The 20,714-nt window shown below is 49.4% G+C and overlaps 6 protein-coding genes across 6 annotated transcripts; 2 read left to right on the forward strand and 4 right to left on the reverse strand.

Moving 5' to 3' along the window:
* Positions 1 to 432: 432 nt before the first annotated feature.
* On the reverse strand, positions 433 to 3,593 carry N7537_000210 (putative importin beta-2 subunit; the record flags this gene model as incomplete). Its single annotated transcript, XM_056891268.1, has 3 exons — positions 3,325 to 3,593; positions 594 to 3,209; positions 433 to 534 (listed from the first exon to the last, which is right to left on the reverse strand). Exons 1-3 carry the CDS (start codon positions 3,424 to 3,426, stop codon positions 433 to 435), a joined length of 2,820 nt encoding a protein of 939 aa, XP_056756263.1. The 5' UTR covers positions 3,427 to 3,593.
* Positions 3,594 to 4,380: 787 nt separating this feature from the next.
* N7537_000211 (uncharacterized protein) lies at positions 4,381 to 7,367 on the reverse strand (the record flags this gene model as incomplete). Its single annotated transcript, XM_056891269.1, has 3 exons — positions 4,381 to 6,306; positions 6,372 to 7,090; positions 7,154 to 7,367. 3 exons carry the CDS (start codon positions 7,365 to 7,367, stop codon positions 4,381 to 4,383), a joined length of 2,859 nt encoding a protein of 952 aa, XP_056756264.1.
* A 567-nt stretch (positions 7,368 to 7,934) lies between these two features.
* On the reverse strand, positions 7,935 to 9,529 carry N7537_000212 (DUF803 domain membrane protein; the record flags this gene model as incomplete). Its single annotated transcript, XM_056891270.1, has 7 exons — positions 7,935 to 8,385; positions 8,443 to 8,734; positions 8,792 to 8,952; positions 9,003 to 9,093; positions 9,147 to 9,237; positions 9,364 to 9,433; positions 9,516 to 9,529. 7 exons carry the CDS (start codon positions 9,527 to 9,529, stop codon positions 7,935 to 7,937), a joined length of 1,170 nt encoding a protein of 389 aa, XP_056756265.1.
* Positions 9,530 to 11,173: 1,644 nt separating this feature from the next.
* N7537_000213 (uncharacterized protein) lies at positions 11,174 to 13,763 on the reverse strand (the record flags this gene model as incomplete). The annotated part of the gene is made up of 2 exons (XM_056891271.1): positions 11,174 to 12,616; positions 12,672 to 13,763. 2 exons carry the CDS (start codon positions 13,761 to 13,763, stop codon positions 11,174 to 11,176), a joined length of 2,535 nt encoding a protein of 844 aa, XP_056756266.1.
* A 404-nt stretch (positions 13,764 to 14,167) lies between these two features.
* On the forward strand, positions 14,168 to 15,908 carry N7537_000214 (coatomer subunit delta; the record flags this gene model as incomplete). The annotated part of the gene is made up of 4 exons (XM_056891272.1): positions 14,168 to 14,192; positions 14,249 to 14,692; positions 14,746 to 14,942; positions 15,005 to 15,908. The coding sequence occupies exons 1-4, from the start codon at positions 14,190 to 14,192 to the stop codon at positions 15,906 to 15,908; spliced, it is 1,548 nt and encodes a 515-aa protein (XP_056756267.1). The 5' UTR covers positions 14,168 to 14,189.
* Positions 15,909 to 17,296: 1,388 nt separating this feature from the next.
* On the forward strand, positions 17,297 to 20,259 carry N7537_000215 (CeGAL family transcription factor; the record flags this gene model as incomplete). Its single annotated transcript, XM_056891273.1, has 5 exons — positions 17,297 to 17,392; positions 17,453 to 17,709; positions 17,784 to 17,895; positions 17,947 to 18,722; positions 18,780 to 20,259. 5 exons carry the CDS (start codon positions 17,297 to 17,299, stop codon positions 20,257 to 20,259), a joined length of 2,721 nt encoding a protein of 906 aa, XP_056756268.1.
* Between the last annotated feature and the right edge of the window lie 455 nt (positions 20,260 to 20,714).

The raw sequence follows: 20,714 nt of genomic DNA on the forward strand, positions 1-20,714 counted from the left end.
ATATGGATATGCCCAAGCAAAAAAACCCCCAAACCAGCGCTGAGAAGAAAAAAAAAAAAAAAAAAAAAACAAAAGCAACCTATGAGCCAGACCTGACTTGATGATGACTATGCACAATGAATGCAAAATAAGAATCAAGAAGAAAAGCAAAGTCAACGAAATAGAAATCATAAAGGGTCATGCGTGCCCATGTTGCAATCATGAGATGTACCGTAAAAAAAACAGCTAAATCGCAGATGCTCCTTCCCATGATTTTACCCCTTCCTTTCTCCCTCCTCTTTCTATTAACGTGAAATTCCGGCCGCTGACCCCCTATGTACTGATCCCCCCCAATCCTGGGATTCCCTGCTTCCCTCCCCTCCAACCTAACTCCCGCACGATTTGAGATAGGAATAAACATCAACCGATACCCTGGAGACTAAGGTTCTTTATTTAGACCTGGTACACGGTGCGTAGTGTCTGGGCCACGGCCGGGGGTAGCTGGCCAAGGAAGTTGCTGAAGTCAGGGATCAAGGCCTTATATCCCTGGAGGACCTATATTTATAATCTTGATTAGTGGGATGTTACTAGGAACAAAGGGAAAATGATCTTACCTGCTGGAAGGACACCTGGATATCCCGGTACTCTTCCTGTGCCAGCGAGCGGGCGGGGAACGAGGCAATTGCCTGGAAGTAGTCAAGCAGGCTCGACTCCATGGCATGTGGGTTCTTCATCACCACCTGGTTGAACCCGAGGAAGGCGGAAGCCTTTTCACGCGTGAAATCAATCTTGTCCATTGACTTCAGGAAAGGTCCGGAGCACTCGCTCAAATGGGGCGCAATTTGGTCCGCACAGCAGAATCCCAGTCGCCCCAACGCCATCGCGGCGTTTTCGTTCACCGAATCAATGATTTCCTCGTTAGTGATTATCATAAAGAGCCCTTGGTACAGTTGCTCCGCATAGGGCGATAGTGCGGCATTCTCGTGGACGGCGATCTCGCCGCACGACCAACAGGCGTTGTTCAAAACACTGAAGCCCGTATGACGGTCGTCATCGCGAATCAGGTCCAAGTCAAGCTGCTTAATCAAAACCGGAACAAGGTTGGGAAGGAAGGGTCCCAAGTGAGGGAAGATGCTGATGGCGCAGTCTCCCAGCAAAGCGTATGTTGATTGACGGACTTCATAGTTCTCATCATCCATACAGTAGCGGAGGAGCTCGAAGAAAGATGGTTGTGAAGTACTCACAAGCTCGCCGCTCTTTTGTGGGTCGATGGCCTGAATGATTGCGCTAAGAAGGTCAATGCTAGTAACAAGGAAGTCCTTGTCCGGCTCATCAGCCGCGGCGTGTGTCGGTTGGATAGAAGCTTGCAAGTTTCCATAGATGATCTTTATGCAGCGGCCGAAGAGAGGCGGCGCGAATTGAGCAAAGGCATCGCCATAGGCGGCAGAAATGTATCCGAGGCATTCAAGCAACGGGAAGAGCTCTCGGGAATCGTCAGAAATGTAGTTATAGCGACCGATGAGGGCAGGCATCAAGATCTCGATTAGATGCGGCCTCGCCAGCTCGTTCATAACACATTCGGCGAGCGTTTGCACACAATCATAAAGAATGTACATGTTTCGGTCCTTGTACTTGTTGAAGCACGCCACAAACTGGCGCAAGATAGGCTCACAGTAGGGTGCCAGGTTATCCTCCGACTTCTCCTCTAGGCTAGCGAACGCTGACGCGGCAGCTTCTTGAACCTTCTTGTTGTTGTCCAACATGCGATGAAGAATACCTTCCATCATGGGCTCAAAGAATTGAGCTTTCTGGGCCGGGTCGCGAAGATGAGCTGCCCAACCAGAATAACGGGCCAAACACCAGCAAGTGATTTGTCGCACAACAGGCTGATCATCATTGAGGAGTGAGATGAGGTAAGGGACCAATTCTGGGAGATGGGGAGTGATAGCATCCATACAGCCATCCGCCACTGCACCTAGTGTAAGAACAGCGGCCTCTCGGTTCGGCCACTGCTCATGGCGCAGAGTTTCCGTCAGATATGGGAGAAGGATTTCAAAGACGGGACGGTGGTAAACGGTAGAGAACACATCGAGCGCAGCAGCAGAGCACTTGCGCAAAGTCCAGTTACCCGAGGGATCATCTCCGAATTCCGAGTCCTCAATTTCACCCTCGCTTAAGTCATCCTCGCCCTCCTCTATTTGTTGCTCGAGGGCGCGGGCGGATTCCGGTTGTTCGCCTGGCTTGGACATGTTCAGACGATCACCCTTTGATTTGGCAAACTGTGGCTTTAGATCCTCAGCACGGTCCTCGGCGTCAGCATCGTCTTGCTCGTCCATCAGTCGAGCCACTTCCTCCTCATCGTAGATCATGTTTTGCAGAAGAACCGGGATGATCTTGTGCATGTATGGAGCCAATTCGGCCTGCAATCGCTCTTGCTCTCCGGCACCAATCCAAAACTCGGCGGCGTCAAGTGCAAGCTCTGGGTCGTCCTGGGATTGCTGCTGCATGATGATGTAGTTGACCAATCCTTCCATATGCGGGGCTAACTTTTCAGGCGCAGTCTCCACGAGTTGGGAGAACGACTGGCACACCATTTGTCGGACTCTAGTGTTTTCGTCACCAGCAATTCTGAACAACTGAGAAAGAAATTGGTCGAGCGAGTCTATCAATGCCTGGGGTCTGAATGGCAAGAAAACATGGATGGCGTTGAGAGAAGCAATCCGAATGCGCGAACTCTCGACCGAAATGAATTGCAGCAAGCTGGGAATGATGATATTCAGGGGACGTTGGCCCTGATAGTCACGGTCCAGAACCTTGCGGTTGTCCTCACAGACCTTGTACAATGTATCCATTGCAGCTTCCCTAGCTGACATAGGGACATCCCCGTTGGTATTAGCCACAGTAGTCAACAACTCATTGACAATCTCAGGCCAGGCCAAGAGGCCTCCGTGAAGCACCATTGCGGTGATAACGTTACCGGCAGCTCTCGAGACATTGCGGTCGGTGTCGCGTAGTGTAACTAGAGCGGCGGATTTAATGAAAGCCAAGCTTTGAGGGGAGATCGTGCTGTAAGCAAGAGCAATCTTCGTCTTAACGTTCACGGCGGCTGCAAATCGAACAGTAGGGTATTCATTCTCGTTAATTCCTGCAAGGGGAGCAGCTTGCGGGCTGGAAAAGATGTAGGTGATGTAATTGACGTAATCAGGAGAAGAGGTCGCTTGTGCGAGCATCTATTAAGAAAAACCGAAGGTAAGTTTCCATTTTGGGGTAATGTATGTGCGGCGACCGCAGTCGAGAGGAAGCTCAATAGGATAGGACCGAAAAAAAAAAAGGAAATGACATTACCCGTTCAGCCTCTGCTCGGGCTGGAAGGTTAGCTCCATTGAGCGAGTCGCGAAGGTAGCGAGCCAGCTGCCTCAATGGCTCTTGCTGAGGTTGCCAATTCATCTTGTCCTGGTGAAGAGACTCGATGCGACAGAAGTAAGTCAAAAGTGCGAGTAGCACAGGAGCCCCGCCGAAAATGTGGGAACGGGCCCCCTTCGTTTCCCCAGATCAAGGAAACAAGGCCGAAATCTCCGATCCGCTAAGGCAGATCCAGAAATGAGACGGGAAGTAATTGGCCGAAGCAATTTTGCATGAAGGTCAGAATCAAATAAAGTTGTTGGAGACGACCTCAGACTGAGGGGTGTGTGTATGTGCTGCGGGCAGAAAAAAGGGACTGCTGAAGATGGCAGGCGGTCAGCCTCTTGGGAGTAGACTGGAGTCCAAGAAGGCGAAGATGTGAAGAAAGGATAGTTTGCATTTCACAGTATATTTATCTGTAAAATCTAAGCCTTTTAAGAATGGGAGTGGATGGTTCTGGGTGTTGGGTGAGGTTGAAGTTGAAGCTGAAGTTGGAGACAAGTAGGAAAAAAAGTCACGATGGAAAGAACTTGGGAGGGCATCACCGCAAAAACATACCAAATGTACATGAGATTGACTTGATATCTCCTATATCTTGCGATCGGTTTACATACTTACGTACATTATATTGCTATGCCTTTACCAACCAGCAGCCTACCGTGACTGAATACAGTTTCAATCTCTTAGACTCTAAGATACTATATACTATTATGTTCTTACACTTGAACCTTGAAATCCCCTGGAAATAATTCCAATTTATCTATTCTATTTATCATATGTAAATCCCAGACCAGTCCCATTTCAAGTCTGGTGACATTTAGGAAACACACCTAATAGTATGCACGAACATGATGCCAAGGAATATAACTATGCGAAAAGACCCCTAAAGAAATATCAGCGACAAAAGAGCCAAGCCATAACCCGAGAGTGAAAGGTGTTTAAACGAAAGAGCAATAAGTGCAAGGAATCTCGCAACTCACCTCAATATTACAGGTCCAATCACGCCCAAACCATCTTCTTAAGATCATAAACCAGATATTCCAACCACCCAGTCCTCTTCTTAGCATCCGCTAAAGAGATGATATCAGACTGTTCAACCAGAGAGACCTCCTCCACGTCACGACCCTGGCCCGCAAGCATCGCGCGCTCTATATCCAAACAGACAGAGCGAATCCGATCCATCTCCCGAACAGTTCCAGCGGAAGGTCCAAGCCGCGGACTGGCCACCGGGTTCGACAGTGGCAGGCCCTTGAATGCGACGAACCGCGTGGTCGCACGCTTGCTACCCCGCAGCCAGGAAACGAGGTCCCATTCACTGTTGGCGCTGGCGGTAGTCTCGAGCGTGCTGAGGTCGACATCGCTCTGCAGGGATCGGGTGTTCACACGGAGGGTGTTTGTGTCGCCGTCACGGTAGACTATGACGAGGCCGACGTTGGTCGCCTCGTTGGCTTGGCTATCTGTCAATATGGATGTGATGTATGTGCCGTAATGAATGCGTGAGATGGAGCGGAGGTCGATGCGCTCAAAGGACAGCACTTTGTCAGTCTCCCAGTCAAAGCGACAGCTGTAGACTGCGGCGTCGGTTAGGAGGAGGACTGTTTCCTCAAAGGGCAGGGTGCGAAGGGTGTTGGGTTGGCGGGGTGTCAGCATGGTCCAGCCGCCTAGGAATTCTTCAGAGGGGCTACTGATAACGATCTTGCAGCTTGTGTCAATGGCGTTCTGGCGGAGCTTCTGGACCGAGATTCCTGGATCGGTAGTCTGGAGCTGGATGGCGAACTCATCGAAAACGTGGGTTGAGACGTTGCCTAGGAGGTAGTCGATACAGGCTTGAGAGAAGAAGTCGTTTACGATGTTGTTGTAGTAGCGGGAAAGTGTCAGTCCAAAGTCGTTGAGGGCGCCTCTATAGTCTCGCTTGCGTGTACGGGTGTAATCACCCTTCAGGGCTGCGGTTGATGAATACTGCTTAGAGATGGCATCACCGTTGTCCGCCCAAAGCGTATTGAACCATTGGGTGGAAGAATCACTCCCAATATCAATATCAATGCCTTCATGTTCTAGTTGACGCTCAAGGGCCCATTGGCCGAATGCACACTGGGCAACACCAGTCCGATCAAGGCAATCCATGCAATTGGTTCTTATGATTCCCTTTTGGGTCTGCAGGATATCCCTGTCTGCAACAATAGTGTAGCAGAACTCATTCAATGTATCTTTCAGTCGGTCGACCAGGCGAGATACATTTTCAAATTTCATGCCGCGGCATTCACGATGGAAGTCAAACCATTCAAGTTGCAATGGCTTACCATCGACCCCACCGGCGGCATTAAAGGACTCAGTATATCGCTCGTATTGCTCTCCTAGCTTCAATTCACCGGCCAGCTTGTCAATAAGGGAGACGGCCTGAACATTTCCATACCGTCGACTGAACTCTCGGAAGTGTCTACTGAAAGCAAGGAGATTCGTTTCCGCGGAGTGATGGAGTACTGGAACTGGCTTCAAGGCATATGGCGACTGTGAGAAATAAAGGGGTATGGAACCCCGAATTTGCAAATATGAGTAGGCAGGGTGAGATGGTGTCCACTCCGGAACGGAGAGGATCTGCTCGGTTTCGACTGTGTTGGCTGTGTTGCCCTCATCATCGACACCACGGCGCAGGTAACGGAGACCTGGTCGCTTGACAGACCGTCGAGAAATGAGGGTCAAAAGATAATCACGCTTGCTGGCATTAGTCTCAACAGCTTCGGCCTCGTGTTTTTCACCGAGGATTCGGCCTTCTGCGAGTTCCACTGAATCCATCGAAGATTGTTTCCTTTCAGCACCAGCGATTGTGAATTCTCGTTGGCCGACAAAGCCTTGAATCAATGGCAGAACAAAGCCATGAGCCCCATAATCAATGAATCTGTTCATCAAATGTCTATTCCAAAAATACTGCTAACGAGTCAGCAAGCAAACTTTTACAGAAAACATACTACGAGCCCTCGGTTCGCACATACCAATGGATCAACAACTTTGTGAAGGGGAAGCTGATCTTTCCGGGCTTCCTGTGTATGCAAAGGGCGTGTAAGATCATAATCATATGCAAAGAAAAAGTTATGCGATGCAAACAAGAGCTTCGTATAGCGAAGCAGTTTCGGCAGCAATTCAGCAGCCTGGCTAGATTTAGGCCGATCAGGCTCACTCTGAGCCTCAGCTTCTTCAGACAAAGCTTCATTTACAGTTTCATGTTTTGCATCACTGGCATCACCTGAAGGAATGGAAGCTTCGTCAAAGGAAGACTCGGGCACATCCTGCTCTAGAGCTCCGGGTCCGGGCAAGCCCAGGTTTTTGCGTGATAGCCAATTGGCTGCAAACCTGCCGAAGCGGACTTTCTTCGCAATCACATCTTCTGCAATACTGCCAACGCTGGTGCCCCGGGCATGAGATGTATCGCGAGTAGGTGATGCGGGCACGCTGCCGATCTCCGCCTCCGCTTCGGCTCTGTCGGTTTCGTTATCGGGGAGATCATATTCGTCGGAGGACGATTCGATGGTGATTTCCTCCTGCCATGATTCTTTCCTGGCTTGTGTAATTACGCGAGAAGCATCTGCTTGGGATGATATTGGAATAATCGCGACATTGGTTACGGCGTAGATCGGGCGACCTTGGATCTGCGCTACTTGCTGGCGCTGTGTGATAGAAACGAGAAATGAGTAGGAAGCGACAGATAAGAGACCTGCCGAAGCAATTCTTTGAGATTAGTTTCTTCATTCAATTTCCACTCAGTTCGTCAGCATACCTATAAGACCGTAGGCCTCTAGGACGTCCTTTCCGCCGAGGGGCTCCGAGGCGGAAACGGGCAACGCAGTGATTTTGTTCGTCTTATAGTCGATGCGGATGGATGAAGCCTCATTGTTGCTACTAGCGGTATGCCGTGGTCCGCTAGCCTGAGTATGCAAGATTAGGCCGTCGACTGCGGCGACGATGGCCAATTTGCGTAATAAAGCGGGCATCGTGCAGGTTCCCCGCGTTCGAAGGGAACAAGATCACGCAGCCCTTCCAATGACGTCTACAGGCCCCTTGCAAAGGTACATGTAGCCAAGGAAAGGCAATAGAGAAATTTAAAGATGTAGAAATTGAAAAGGCAAGAATATCGGATGGGCATGTTCCATAAACAGCTGACCTGCAAATACATCATCGGCCCAGCCCCACCCAGATACATCGTCTATTCTGCAGAAATCCAACTTGAACTATATACAAGCCTCTCGCCACGCCAGATCACCGATAGACAAATGAAAATGAAAATGAAAATGAAAACAGAAAAAAAAAGACATCAAATCCCAACCATCCAGAGAAACCCAGAGTCATATCCAGTCGTTCATACAGACATGCCCAGTGCCTGATGAGTTCGCCCAAGTTTCAATGCAACTCTGGCATTTTCGGGGAACAGTAAAAATACAAAAGGAGATCAAGCCTGTGGAAGGGAAGCTTGCAGTTGAGTGTGTAGAGAGGAAGGAAAATCATTTCAAAGACCTTATTATAAGGCGAGGGTTGGAATCAGACCTTGTAAAACACCATGATCAGATCTGGCTGTTCCGCTTGGTGTGAATTGCAGTCTGTGTTTCGGTCTGCGGGAAAGTCGGACCTGGCTCCCCATCACTTGCTTCAGTCAAGGTGTCCATGCCGATCCCGTTCTCTGCATCGTATGCATGGATGAGGCCTTCGCGGTCGCTATTTCCATTGAAATATGCACTCGAGGAGCTTCGGCGGGACTGCATTGAGCGCCGGGTCTGGAAGCTCGCCATACCGTCTGTTGGCACTCCATCCTCGTCAAGTTTTGAATTCACCATGGTGTGTCCATCAGGGTCATGTCGCGAGAGGTTCAGGAGGTATACGCCAGTGAAGATGATAAGGAATCCACAGAGTAAAGATATGGTATTGACGGCGTCGGTGGTGTTGAATCCCTTGAAAAGAATGAAGGAGGCACAGAGGGTTGCGGTTGTGAAGGTAACATAGTAAAGTGGGTTCACGCTGTTGACGGAATCATGTTAGCCTCGCATCTTCATATTGATTGATGTTTACACTCACATCGAAGTCGAGAAGGAGTTCAATGCCTTGTTGAAATAGTTCATCTGCGTCAGAATGCAGAATCCGGTCACAATGGCAAAGACGTAGGTGGATGCGTGGACGAATTGGTTGTTGCCCCCGATGGTCAATTTCACTGCAATACCAAAGGCCTTGACGGACATGACGGAAACCGAACCAACAGTGGAGCAAATCGAGATGTAGACGAGCGGGTTCTTTTTGCCATAGACGGGCGCAACCCGGTAGATCATCAGAGTCGAGAAGACCGCAACTGCGACACAGTAGAAAAGGAATCCTAGTCGCAAGGTCAGCGGTGGGTTTTAGGCGCCGGACAGCGATCAAGTATTCGTACCTGGCTGAACCGCATATCCAAGAATCTCATCGACTGTCTCCACTTGCTTGTCTGGAGGCGCATGGAGAACAATGACAACCGATCCCAGCAAGCACAGCGCACAGCCCAATTTTCCTAACACACCAAGTATCTCGTTGAGGAAGTACGAACTTAGGACCGCACTGCGTCAAGTCAGCTATGAGATTATGCACGCCATCGAAGAGATCCCTACCCGATTAGAACACTTAGTGCACCTAGGGGCGTAACTAGGATGGCCGGCGCAAAGGCGTACGCAGCAAAGTTGGCGACTTCACCAAGGGCCACTATGAGCCTGTTAGCATCTCCGGATGTCAACTCTGGCAATGAGGTTCCGTACATGTCACTATACCACCCCACCACACGGGACTCTTCAAGTATGAGAATCCTTCGCCCTCAAACCCATGTCGTTCGCAGGCGTGCATCAAGCCCTGTACCCAGACGCATTAGCGACTTCGCTCCGATAATGATCGCTTTGGACCGAATCGCCGCGGTATTTGTCCAGCGCACCCGGGATTCAAGTGTCCGTTTCCCGGTAAGATTCGTGGCACACCAACCTTTTTAGTGATGACAAAACTCGTACCGATCGCCATGGTCGATACAATGGCTAAAATAAGCCCGACATATCTATGAAGGCGCAGCGCGCAACCACGTTAGAGCTGACAAGCTTGCCCCCCGGGCAATTCGGGGAGAGTTGGGAGAGCCATACTTGTCTGGAATCATTTTGATGTGATTCGTATCTTAGGAGCCGGGAGCTCCTACTGTTGAAAGACCTCCAATGCCGGTAATGGATCGGGGAATGGGCAAGAGACTCGGGTGAGCGAAGGAAGGGGTGGTAATAGGCTAAGGACTGAGGACTAGGGGGGAAGCAAAGGGAGCGAATAAGGACAAAACAGAAAAACGAGCCAGCCCGAGATTTCTGATGAGTAAGGAGGACGTGAAGAAGCTTGAAAGATAGGTAAATGGCCAGAAGCCAGAAGCCAGAAGCCAGAGAGTGATGTGGTGCCTGCGTGCGGTGGGGTTCCGTTTCAAGCCCGATCGGGGGACGCGTAAGAGAACAACGCTAAAGGACTTGAGAGGCTTGGGAGACCTTCCGGGTGCCGAGGCGATTCGTGCTTTGGGTAATTTTTAATTTTAATTGTTCTTCTGATCCCAAGGTTTTTTTTTTGTTCATATAAATATGCATAGATAACGTAGAGCTTGAAATAGAATAGGTGGCCCTAACTCCGGTATTTATGCACCACACTATTTACATCCAAGTACTCCGTACTATGTACACAACACTATTATCATATGACACGAATATCTCCTCCGTACATATCTATTCACAGCGCTGGATACTTGTCTATGTACAATATATCCAATATATTCAACACTAGACATCGAGTAGTATTAGTCTTGTTAAAATAAAAGCCAAATAAAGCCAAATGGACCCTGAAATGAAGCCAAGACCGGCGTTTCAGCTCCCTCCGAATGCGGCATAGGTTTCTATACTTAGCCTAGAATCCCCAGAGACTCCAATTTGGGTCCACTGCATGACATTATCTTGTGTGGCTGAGTTAATCAAAATGGATAACCTTGGAACTCGTTATACAAAATCAAACTATGTACCTGCAAGCATACATCCATGTATTCTACAATATCCCCCCCCCCACCATCCCCGGAATATCTCTCCTCTCTGTGCCCCATAATGTAAGCGAAATTAGGGGGCACTTCAAATCTGGGGGTATCGGATCAGATATACCCATTCTTAATTTATACAACTTGACAAGCAGGAGCTGGGACATGTTTTTCGGAAGTACTTAAATAACATCCATTTGGAAAAGCATGTGGGGTAAAGATTCATTGGTAGAATACTACAAACACGTGGACTAACCCATCGCGCCGATACGCCAGATCCTAAACGGAAATGCATTGGAAAAAGAAACGCCCAAACCGGCACCCATCAACACCGAACAAAGATTTTGGGCCGAAAACCGGCAGTGGTATCTTGAATCGCAATGGCAGGCAAGGAGTAGAAGGACAAAAAAGGGAACGCAAGAATAGATGATGGGCAATTGAATGATGTGTCGAGAGCACCCGGGGGTTGGTCCAGATGCGGGATGAAAAAAAGAGAAAGCGTATGCCGCAATGAAGGTGAAGGCGTGCGCATGCTTGGGGAAGGGGTCGAACATACCTGTTTCTTGTTAGTAGTCGAGTGAGACACTGCGTCCATGAGTCGAAGTCGTTGCTGGCAAGTATGGTTATTAGTATGTTGGAGGGTAAGTGGTTGCGTGGAACGAGCCATCAAGGGTCAAGCTCGCTGGGCACCAGGCATGACGAATGAGAGAGATTGTGAAAAAAAAAAGAAGGGCTTGGGAATGTGGTTTACGAAGAGCGGCGACGTTTGGCGTCAGCGGTGGTTTCCACCAGGTCCCAGTCGTCTTCATCTTCGCGAGACCGTTTGGCAGACAAGCTCTGGTTCGTTTGGGGGTCTGTCAAGGAAGGGTCTGTTCCAGCCAGCTCTACAGCCTCCGATTCTTCAAAATGGGTATCATAGTCGCCAAAATGGTTCTCGTCAAACTCGTGATCGGCACCCTCATCATCAGCTGCAACAGGAGCATCGAGCTCATCCTCAGGCTCGTCGTAGTCTATGCCCTCGAAGTGATCAAGCGCATCGTTCTCTGTATCCTTCGGAGGAGTCTGCATCAGGTCTACAGCGATTCCAAGTAAATCATCTGCGGGCTCTGGTGTTTGCTCCTTCTTGTCAGATGCATCATGCAAGCCGACGTCAAGTGGCCGTGCCGGCTGTTCATGGGAAGGGTGGTTGGTTTCATCCCGCAGGAGAATTTCTGAAACAACTTCATCTGTCGGCGGGGCATCTAACTCATCTGCGTCCTCTTCATCAAGGACAAATGGCTGATCAGCTGGTTCTTGAGCATCAACATCAGCATTTTCACTGCCAGTGATATCTTTTTGGAAGGTTTCTGAATCATCGACTGAGCCGATGTCTTCGTGCTCGTAATATTCCTCGGCTCCCTGATCATCGTTCTCAAGGTCCTCTCCGTAATAGTTCTCGTCGTCGTTTTGATTTCTACCGGCGTCCGCGGCAACGTCCGGAGAGACATGCTGGGTATACTCTTTGATCTCGCTTGCGCCAGGCATTGCAGCTACCGTGGCAGTAGAATCACTCTGCCGGTCCTCAGAATCGTAGTGCTCTTCGTTCATATCAGCATGGCCATGGTCGTGTTCTTGCTCTGGGTCTTTTTCGAGATGGCGAGACACATCGAAGTGATCTAACTCTTTGTTCTCGGGCTGCTCAGGCAGGGCTAGATGAGATTCAGACTCAGGTGCAGCCTCGGCACTCCGCTCACGAGAAGTAGATCTATCCTCATCCTGCGCATGCAAAATCTCTGGTTGAGCGTTAGAGACGACTTTGGGCTGGGCCTGAGACTGTTCGCTATCTAGCGCCTGCTCTTCTCCGGGTGCTGGAGCGGTTTGCACTTGCGTGATCGAAAGCTCTTTTTGAGCCTCATTGGTGTAGTAGACTTCGTCTTCGTGCTCCTCAGCCCCATGGGCGCCAAGATCCTCATCGGAACCTGCCTCAGCTTCATCATATTCATCCCATGATTGAAGTTCGGAATGAAGTTCAGAAAGTTTCTTGCCCTCAATCGCAGCGTCATTGAGATCTGCAATCTCAGCCGGGAACGCACGCTTGGTGCTCAGTGTAAGATAAAGGGCATCGGGCTCGGTGGTGCCATCATTACGACAAAGTCTAAGATAAAGATCTAGTATCTGATGCAACGTAACTTGAGAAGTATGAAATGAGTCCTGAGAGGATGAGTCAGTACGTTTGCCGATAGGGGATGATTGAGAAGGTACTTACCTCTGTCATTTGGATACCGAGGGTGTCAATATCGATGACCAGGACCTCATTGCCTGCCATTGTTTTTTGAAGCACCTGGCGCAGAGCCTTGAATATTTGATCAATATTTTCATAAGCTAGAGCTTCATCCTCAATGAAGAACGTATCCGCCAAGTCTCCCTCAAGGGGAGGGAACAGAGCGATTTCGCAGTCCTGGTAGAGAATTTTGACTGGATGAACAGGCTCATCTACGTATGCGGCTTGTTGGAGAGATTCATCCTCATCTGCAACCTGGTGATTTCCCTCAGACCCAGGCTGCACGTCTGGCACAGCGTCATCAATGTGGGGATGTTCGATGGAATGTGTGATTTGGCTGGCCTCCGGGTCATCGTTGGGAACTTGAGTTGCCTTAGTCTCTGACACAGAAGATTGTGATACTTCGTTAGCCTCTTCGCCAAGCTCTTGCTTTCCATTGTGACCGCCGGTTTCGGGACTGATGACGGTTTCGGATGGTTCCTCAGCCAGGTGATCATCAACAGCCGTGCTCAGCTGGGCCTGCGTGTCTGGCCTCTCAACTCCGGAAGCCTGAGTTTCATCTTGAACGGGGGCAACTTCCAAAGAGCCACTTGTGTCTTGAGGTGCTGCTTTGAGGGGTTCCACAGTTGTGACTGTGGCATCCTCCTTAATGAGGCTGGCAGCGTCTTCATTGCCGCCCGCAGGTTCAAGATGAATGACAGGGGCGGCAATATTCATGTCTCCGGCCTGCTCAGTCTCAATCATTTCTTCTTCGTATGGCTCCTCCTCAAATTGCACGTCAATATCGTTGTCTTCATCGGCGAAGTTGCCAGCGTCGATCATCGACCCTTCCGAGGGTTCATCGGCCATGTCGGCATCGTAGATCGCGTCATCGTTGAGTTCGTTAGGCTGAGCGGTACTAGTAAATTCATCTGCACCCATCATATCACTGTCCATGTTCGAGACATGGTCCTCCATGAGGTCGATGTCGATGTCAAAATCGTCAGCCTGCCCTAGATAAGGCGAGGCCATCTCCATAGAATCACCCGTAGCTGGGACTTCCATTATGGGGTATGCGATCAAAGGAGCTGTTGTCATAGCAAGAAAACGCGTAGAGATGTGCTCTGCGGGTCGTGGGTAGTATTGTAAGTTCAGCAATGACGTTACATAAAAGCGGTTGAAATAAGGGGTGAAAATGAAAGAAAAAAGATTCCTCAGCGATACTCAGAGCGAAAGGCTATGAGTAATACCAAGAGATACGATGAACTGAGTGTTGGTGGAGTGTATCTAACGCGTGGGAAAAAGAGGAAGTGAAGAGAAAGTGTCTGGCCAACGACTAAGCGAAAGGAATGCACGGGCCAACCGCCGCCGAAGTGAACAGAGTAGCTCCCTACCGCTGCCAACCATCAACACCAGGGCGTACGCTTCTAGTCAACCCTACGCTTCTCCATTCCTCTCTATACTCTTTTCTTTAATCACTATCTTATTGCCATTTGTGTGCGCCTTTTGTGCTGTTTTCTCGCAATGGTAAGCCCTTGTTCAATCCAATTCGCGGGGGAATTGGACTAATCAACACACACCAGGTCGTTCTCGCAGCGTCGATATGCACCCGCGGAGGTAAAGCGGTCCTCTCGCGCCAGTTCCGAGAGATCTCTCGGTCCCGAATTGAGGCCCTTCTCGCCTCCTTCCCCAAGCTGGCGGACTCCGGAACCCAGCACACCACCGTCGAGCAAGACAACGTGCGCTTCGTGTACCAGCCATTGGATGAGTTGTATATCGTGCTGATCACCAACCGTCAATCGAACATTCTCCAAGACATCGACAGTCTCCATCTCTTTGCGCAAGTCACCACCAGCATCTGTAAGAGCCTAGACGAGCGGGAGATTCTTCGCAATGCATTTGAGCTCCTGAGTGCGTTCGATGAATTGGTGACTATGGGATACCGGGAGAATCTTTCTCTCTCTCAAATCAAGACCTTCCTGGAAATGGAGAGTCACGAGGAGAGAATCCAGGAGATCATTGAGCGGGTATGTTGTGAAACCATCGGTGAGGTTAGTTCATGGCTGACATACATTGATAGAACAAAGAGCTGGAGGCAAGCGAGGAGCGCAAGAGAAAAGCGAAGCAGCTGGAAATGCAACGTAAAGAGGCTGCCCGCACAGGTCGTGCCGCCGCCCCAAGAACTCCATCCTATCCCGTCTACACACCCCCAGCACGCCCCTCCGTGCCTGACACTTATGATTCATACGAAGCCGAGAAGAAACAGACCTTTGCCAAGTACGTTTGGTTGATTCCTGATCTAACCATTGCGAGACTGCTGCTGACTGCGTGATAACTAGGCCCATTCCCACTCGCGGCAAGGGCATGCAACTGGGCAAGAAATCAAAGGCAACGGATATCTACGAGAAGGTCCGAGGTGATATGGGCCCCGAAATCGAAGAGGAGAGCCCCCTGGTGGCTCCACAAGCTTCGACCCCGGTACACGACATTCCATCAGCCCGCGAGTCTCTCAATGCGGACCGGGAGCCCGTCCAACTCACAATCGCCGAGACCATCTCAGCCACACTTACTCGGGAGGGAGCCTTGAAGTCTTTCGAGGTTAAGGGTGACATGCAGCTCCGTATCAGTGATCCCTCACTCACCAAACTCCGACTGGACTGCCAGGCTATTCCCACACATGGCGCACAGTTCCGCACCCACCCCAATGTCGACAAAGCTCTCTTCACCAACTCTTCCGTGATCCAACTGAAGGATACTACCAAGCGTTTCCCCGCTAACAACTCCATCGGCGTCCTCCGGTGGCGTGTTGCCAGCTCGGCTGACAACGCCGATATTCTCCCCATCACATTCACCGTTTGGGTAAACAAGGGCTCTGACTCTACCACCGTGACCGTGGAGTATGAGCTCACCGGCGACGACAGTCTCCGCGATGTGGTTGTCACTATTCCATATGGCACGACAGAGCCTGCTGTGTCTAGCTTCGATGCGGTCTACGAGGTCTCCGGTGACAGTCTAGACTGGAACCTGGGTGCTGTTGATGAGTCGAATGCCTCTGGCAGCTTTGAGTTCGAGGCGATTGATGCCGATGAGAATGAGTTCTTCCCTATGAGTGTCCGCTTCACAAAGACTAAGCCTTTCGTGGATGTCGACATCCACAGTGTTTCCCTGCTGGAGATGGAGGGTGAAGGGGTTGCATTCTCGAAGGATGTTCGAAGTGTTGCGGAGAACTTCCTCATTGAGTAAAAATGGGCTTGGAGTACTACTGTATAGAGTTCCTAATGATGTTCGGATTGTGGTGTTCTTTAATTGCTTCCAAGATCGTGTTAAGCCAATCCCTGATTTCATTCTTTTAACCTCCTTTACAATAGTAATAACCATCCTAAGTTATCACAGGTTGAAGGCCTGACAAACAAGGCCATTCGGCCCAAATTGAAGGAAGGATATAATCATCCAAACGTAATGGAACGTCAGGATTATGGGCTTGTCTGAAATTAACTCAATGAAGACCGGGGGGCTTATACCCAGACGGGAGACATTGGTGAGAATTGCCGTCAAACTTTCCCCCCCTCCCCTTGGGGCTTATCATCCTCTTTCCGAATGAGGTGTCCTGGCCTGAATGCCCAACCAGGGACCAACCACTTTAACGTCGGTGCCGCCACAGTCTAACGTCAGGTTGACTTCGAAGCCCCCGGTCTGGGCCACCTGCACACTATTTACTGTTTACTGTGGATTTAGGTCTTCATATTCTTTCTAAAGATAGCTAGTTCAAGACTACGGGAATTCAACGTTATTCATGGGCTCTTTGAAACACAAAATTCAGTGTTTCAAGAACAGCCCTGGGGCTGGAAGCACTGCAGGTTGGCGTTCCTGACTCTGCGTGGGTCGAAGCTTACATCCTCTGCTTGAATCCTATATCACGACCCTTGGTCGCTGCATCGGAGTCCAGAGCTAGTCGGTACTAACAACCGAAATCTGACCCTGTCAAAAAGATGGATCACCGGGGGAGGTAATCTGATGGTTAAGCCAATACTTCAGACTCTCTGGAGTAATTAGATCCATGTGAGTCCACATTGGGCTGTTTGGTTGATGGCAAATAGCGTGATCAATAACCAAAAGAAGGTATTTTGCTCATGAAAACGTTGAACTTTCGCCCCATGCCCTACAAGGAGACTTAGGCAAACCCGCATGCAGCTCTTCCTTATTTGACGAACGGGTGGCCAATGGTGCGCGTTTACTCATTACCCTAAACGAGCACTGGATGTCATCACGGAGTATCTATCGGAGCTTGACCAGCTCACAATTCCCAACGGTGCCCGAAACCCGAACCCTTCTTCCTTCATCCTTCCCCGATCTATGCTTCTCATGGGTCAAATTTTTGGGGTGTTTTATAAAATCCAATGATCTTCCTTCTCGTCTCACACTATTGTATTGACTATTTGATTTGACAGATGTCACGGCAATGAGAAATGCTGATCTTGTCATTTCAATATATATCATAAGCTCTTTGGGACCTATACATTGCCCAAACTCGATTTACTCATCAATGTAAGTGAAGAATGGAGATCACGTAGTTACAAATTCCACTGACATTCAGTGAACAGCTTCAGTGATCATATCTTTTGTGGTTCACAATGAGTAATATATCATTTCCCTCGTGGAATGATCAACAGAGCCTCTTCAAATTATCCTGCACTGATGCAGACACGTGTAATCAGTTGTCCAGTGTGGTAAGTGTGAAATCATGATCATGCCAAGCCAAGAAGTATTATCTGATAAAGCATCTAAAGGATAACCCAGCTTCTCATTTTCAACGAGGTGGATCTGAAGTGGGCACCAAGAAAATGGCCATCCCGCGGTTAACGGAAGGAGCCGAATCTGCCTTCACCTCTCCTGGTAGGTTCCATCGTCGACACGTTCGTCGAGCATGCGAGTCTTGCAGACAGCGGAAGACGAAATGCACCGGAGACAAGTCTGGGTGCCGCAATTGTCGAGAGGCTGGAATTATCTGCTGTTATACCGACGGCAAAAGGGAGAAATCCAAACGGTATGCAGAGTCAATATAGAAAAAAAAGCGCCGCGGTTATTGCAAGAGCTGACATCTAAAATCAACTTAAAAAGACAGTTGGAAAGCTTGTCCGCAAAGGTGCAGGCATATGAAGATGTCATTAACAAGTTGAGCAATCGTTTTGGTGTGTCTGATGAGCAACTTGTGAACATTGCCCTGGCAGCGGTATGAAGTTTAATCAACATCCGATAACTATGTTATCTAATACCAAATCAGGAATCGGCCCCCGACTTGGCATTCAACCCAGAAACATGCCTTGCAGCAGCTGGAGAACGAAGGATTTCATGGCATGCAGGTTCTGAGCCACCGCCCTCCCGAGCATCATCCGTTAGTCCCTTGGAATTTGGCGACCAGACAGAGGAGGACTTTAACAGAGATGAAACTGCACGAGCAACGGGTTTCATTGGAAAAAGCTCCGAGATCACTTGGCTCCAGAGGCTTAGCAAAGAGGTCAACAGTGAATGTGAGGCCTGGCCTGCAACTCTTCCCAACACAGACGATGACAACGGTCTGCCCTCTCCGACTCTAACGCCTCGACCGGAGAATCCAAGCGAGCCATGGGTAGTGGCTTCCAACTATTACCTTGATGACCTGAACATTCCAACTGCAGATCAGAGTGATATGTATGGAGTGCCATCACGGGAAATGGCAGGCAAAATGCTCAATGCCTATCTGACTTCTGTGCATCCATCCTTCCCAATCATTGGGGTTTCAACCTTTGTCCCCCAATTCCAGGTCTTTTTCAGTCAGCCATCTCTCAAGCCAGGAAACAAATGGCTCGCCATACTCAACTTGATTTTTGCCATTGCGGCTAAATATGGCCAATTGACGAACTCGGACTGGAAGGAAGAAGATGATGACCACCAACTGTACTTCTCAAGGGCGCGGGCCCTAAGCTTGGAAGACCAGGTTCTCCATCATCCTGACCTACAACAGTTGCAAGTCGAGGGGCTTACTTCGTTCTATCTGATTGCGTCAGGACATATCAATCGGTAAGTTGATAGCCTACATACCCTGGCACTATATACTCACTACATTGATTCATACAGGGCCTGGAAACTTTCCGGAAGTGCAGTTCGAGGAGCGCTAGCTCTTGGATTGCATTTGCGCAACGTGGGTGCCAGCATATCGGACACTTCCAAGGAGATACGATATCGGGTGTGGTGGTCATTGTATACACTGGATCATCTACTTACTATCATGACCGGGCGTCCCTCATGTGTTGTTGATAGCTCTTGCACTACACCAATGCCTGTCCCTTTTGATGAGAATGATTTCCAAAAAGACGAGGTGGCTCGACTGATAGGCACAGCTGTACTTCGTACTTCGAGTGGTTCCGAGCGGATGCCCACCAACAACAGTGCGGAGGACCTGGAATCAGCGGCTGATTCTGATTCAAACGATTTGCCTGCCGAGGGAGAGACAAAAATGAGCCGAGCAGAGTATCTCAAGAGTCTTCCGCCTTGCACTTCACTTTACTTTTTGCAGTTGGCCTCCTTGACGAGCATTTCTAAGCGGATGACAGTGAAACTCTACAGCCCAGAAGCGTTCCAGTCCCCATGGGCAAGCACTGAATTTACCATCAAGAGCCTGATGCTTGAAATTGATTCATGGTTTATGAATCTCCCTGCTGCATACGATTTTACCTCGACACAAACATCCCAATGCCCCATTAGCCAGCGAATGGGCCTCGCCTTTCTCTTCTACAGCACCAAAATCGGAATCACCCGGCCGTGCCTCTGTCGTTTGGATCAATCCCCTTCGGAGGAGGACAGGACTTACGAGTTCTGCAACAAGACCGCGGCGGAATGTATCGAGGCTGCATGCCACATGCTTACGCTATTCCCGGATACCCCAGACGCAGTACTGCTATACCGCATGTCACCATGGTGGTGCACATTACATTATCTGATGCAGGCGGTTACTGTGCTTCTGCTCGAGTTAGCATTCCGGGCCCAGCACGTCCCCGAGAAAGCGACGATGGTCTCCAAAGCTGCAAAGAAAGCCCTGGACTGGCTGTCAACGCTATCTGAAACTAACATGGCGTCGGAAAGAGCCTGGAAGCTCTGCGATGGATTCCTCCGCCGCTTGGCACCGCATATTGGAATCGACGTGAACGATTTCCCTAGTACCGAAGAGTCAGACTCCCTCTTCGATATTCCTGACACCGCAGACTCCGCTCCAGTGGCAGAAGATTTAGTAACGGAGGATGTCGCATTTGATCCGTCCGCGACTATGCCTGCAGCAGTAGCTGTTGATGCTATTTCCGCCGAGCTGGGCTCAATCGCTTGCTCCCCGGTGGACCAATCCAACACTACTCCTCTCGGTATGCCGGAATCCTACGATCTCGAGGCGCCGGATCTACTCGATCAGTTCATCAAGCAGGAGAAGGATATCTCAGGTCGGAGCTCCTATGACGAATGTTTCCCCTACGACCCAGTCACCGGACAGATCACCGGTTCATTCTTTCCATCTGGTCCGAATATGGAACTAGATATGGGGTACTTCTGGGGTGATCCAGTATGTTGAACGGTCGCCATCCTTGTAGGTGGATGGAACAAAATGAAAAAACAAAAGTAAATGAAAATGGATGCAGAATCAAATTGGAAAATATCTCTGCAGTTATCTGGATTCGGGTTCTTTTCTTCTGTCGCTTCATTTGCATGCCATCGAAAGAAAGAGAGAAAATTCCACACCTGTCTTCATATAGGCACTATAGAGAAAAGTGATTCTTGTTTCTCTGAACTTCTCCCACTACACCATCTACAAGTCACAATTCGATACACGAGTTTCTTGTCTTGTGGTAGCTGGTTATACATTGTGTTGATTGAGATCTTAATACTTTAAGTTCATTGGCATCTAAAGAAACATAATTCTATGTTATGTACAATAATATATCTCACTACAATCCAAGTCCATCGTCCACATATACTCCATGCATTCATAGAACCTCTGATGTTAAGCTTGTCCCAGAACCAGATCTT

The sequence above is a fragment of the Penicillium hordei genome (genome assembly GCF_028827395.1).
Source record: "Penicillium hordei strain IBT 12815 chromosome Unknown utg000001l_segment0_segment0, whole genome shotgun sequence".
NCBI classification, from domain to species: Eukaryota; Fungi; Ascomycota; class Eurotiomycetes; order Eurotiales; family Aspergillaceae; genus Penicillium; species Penicillium hordei.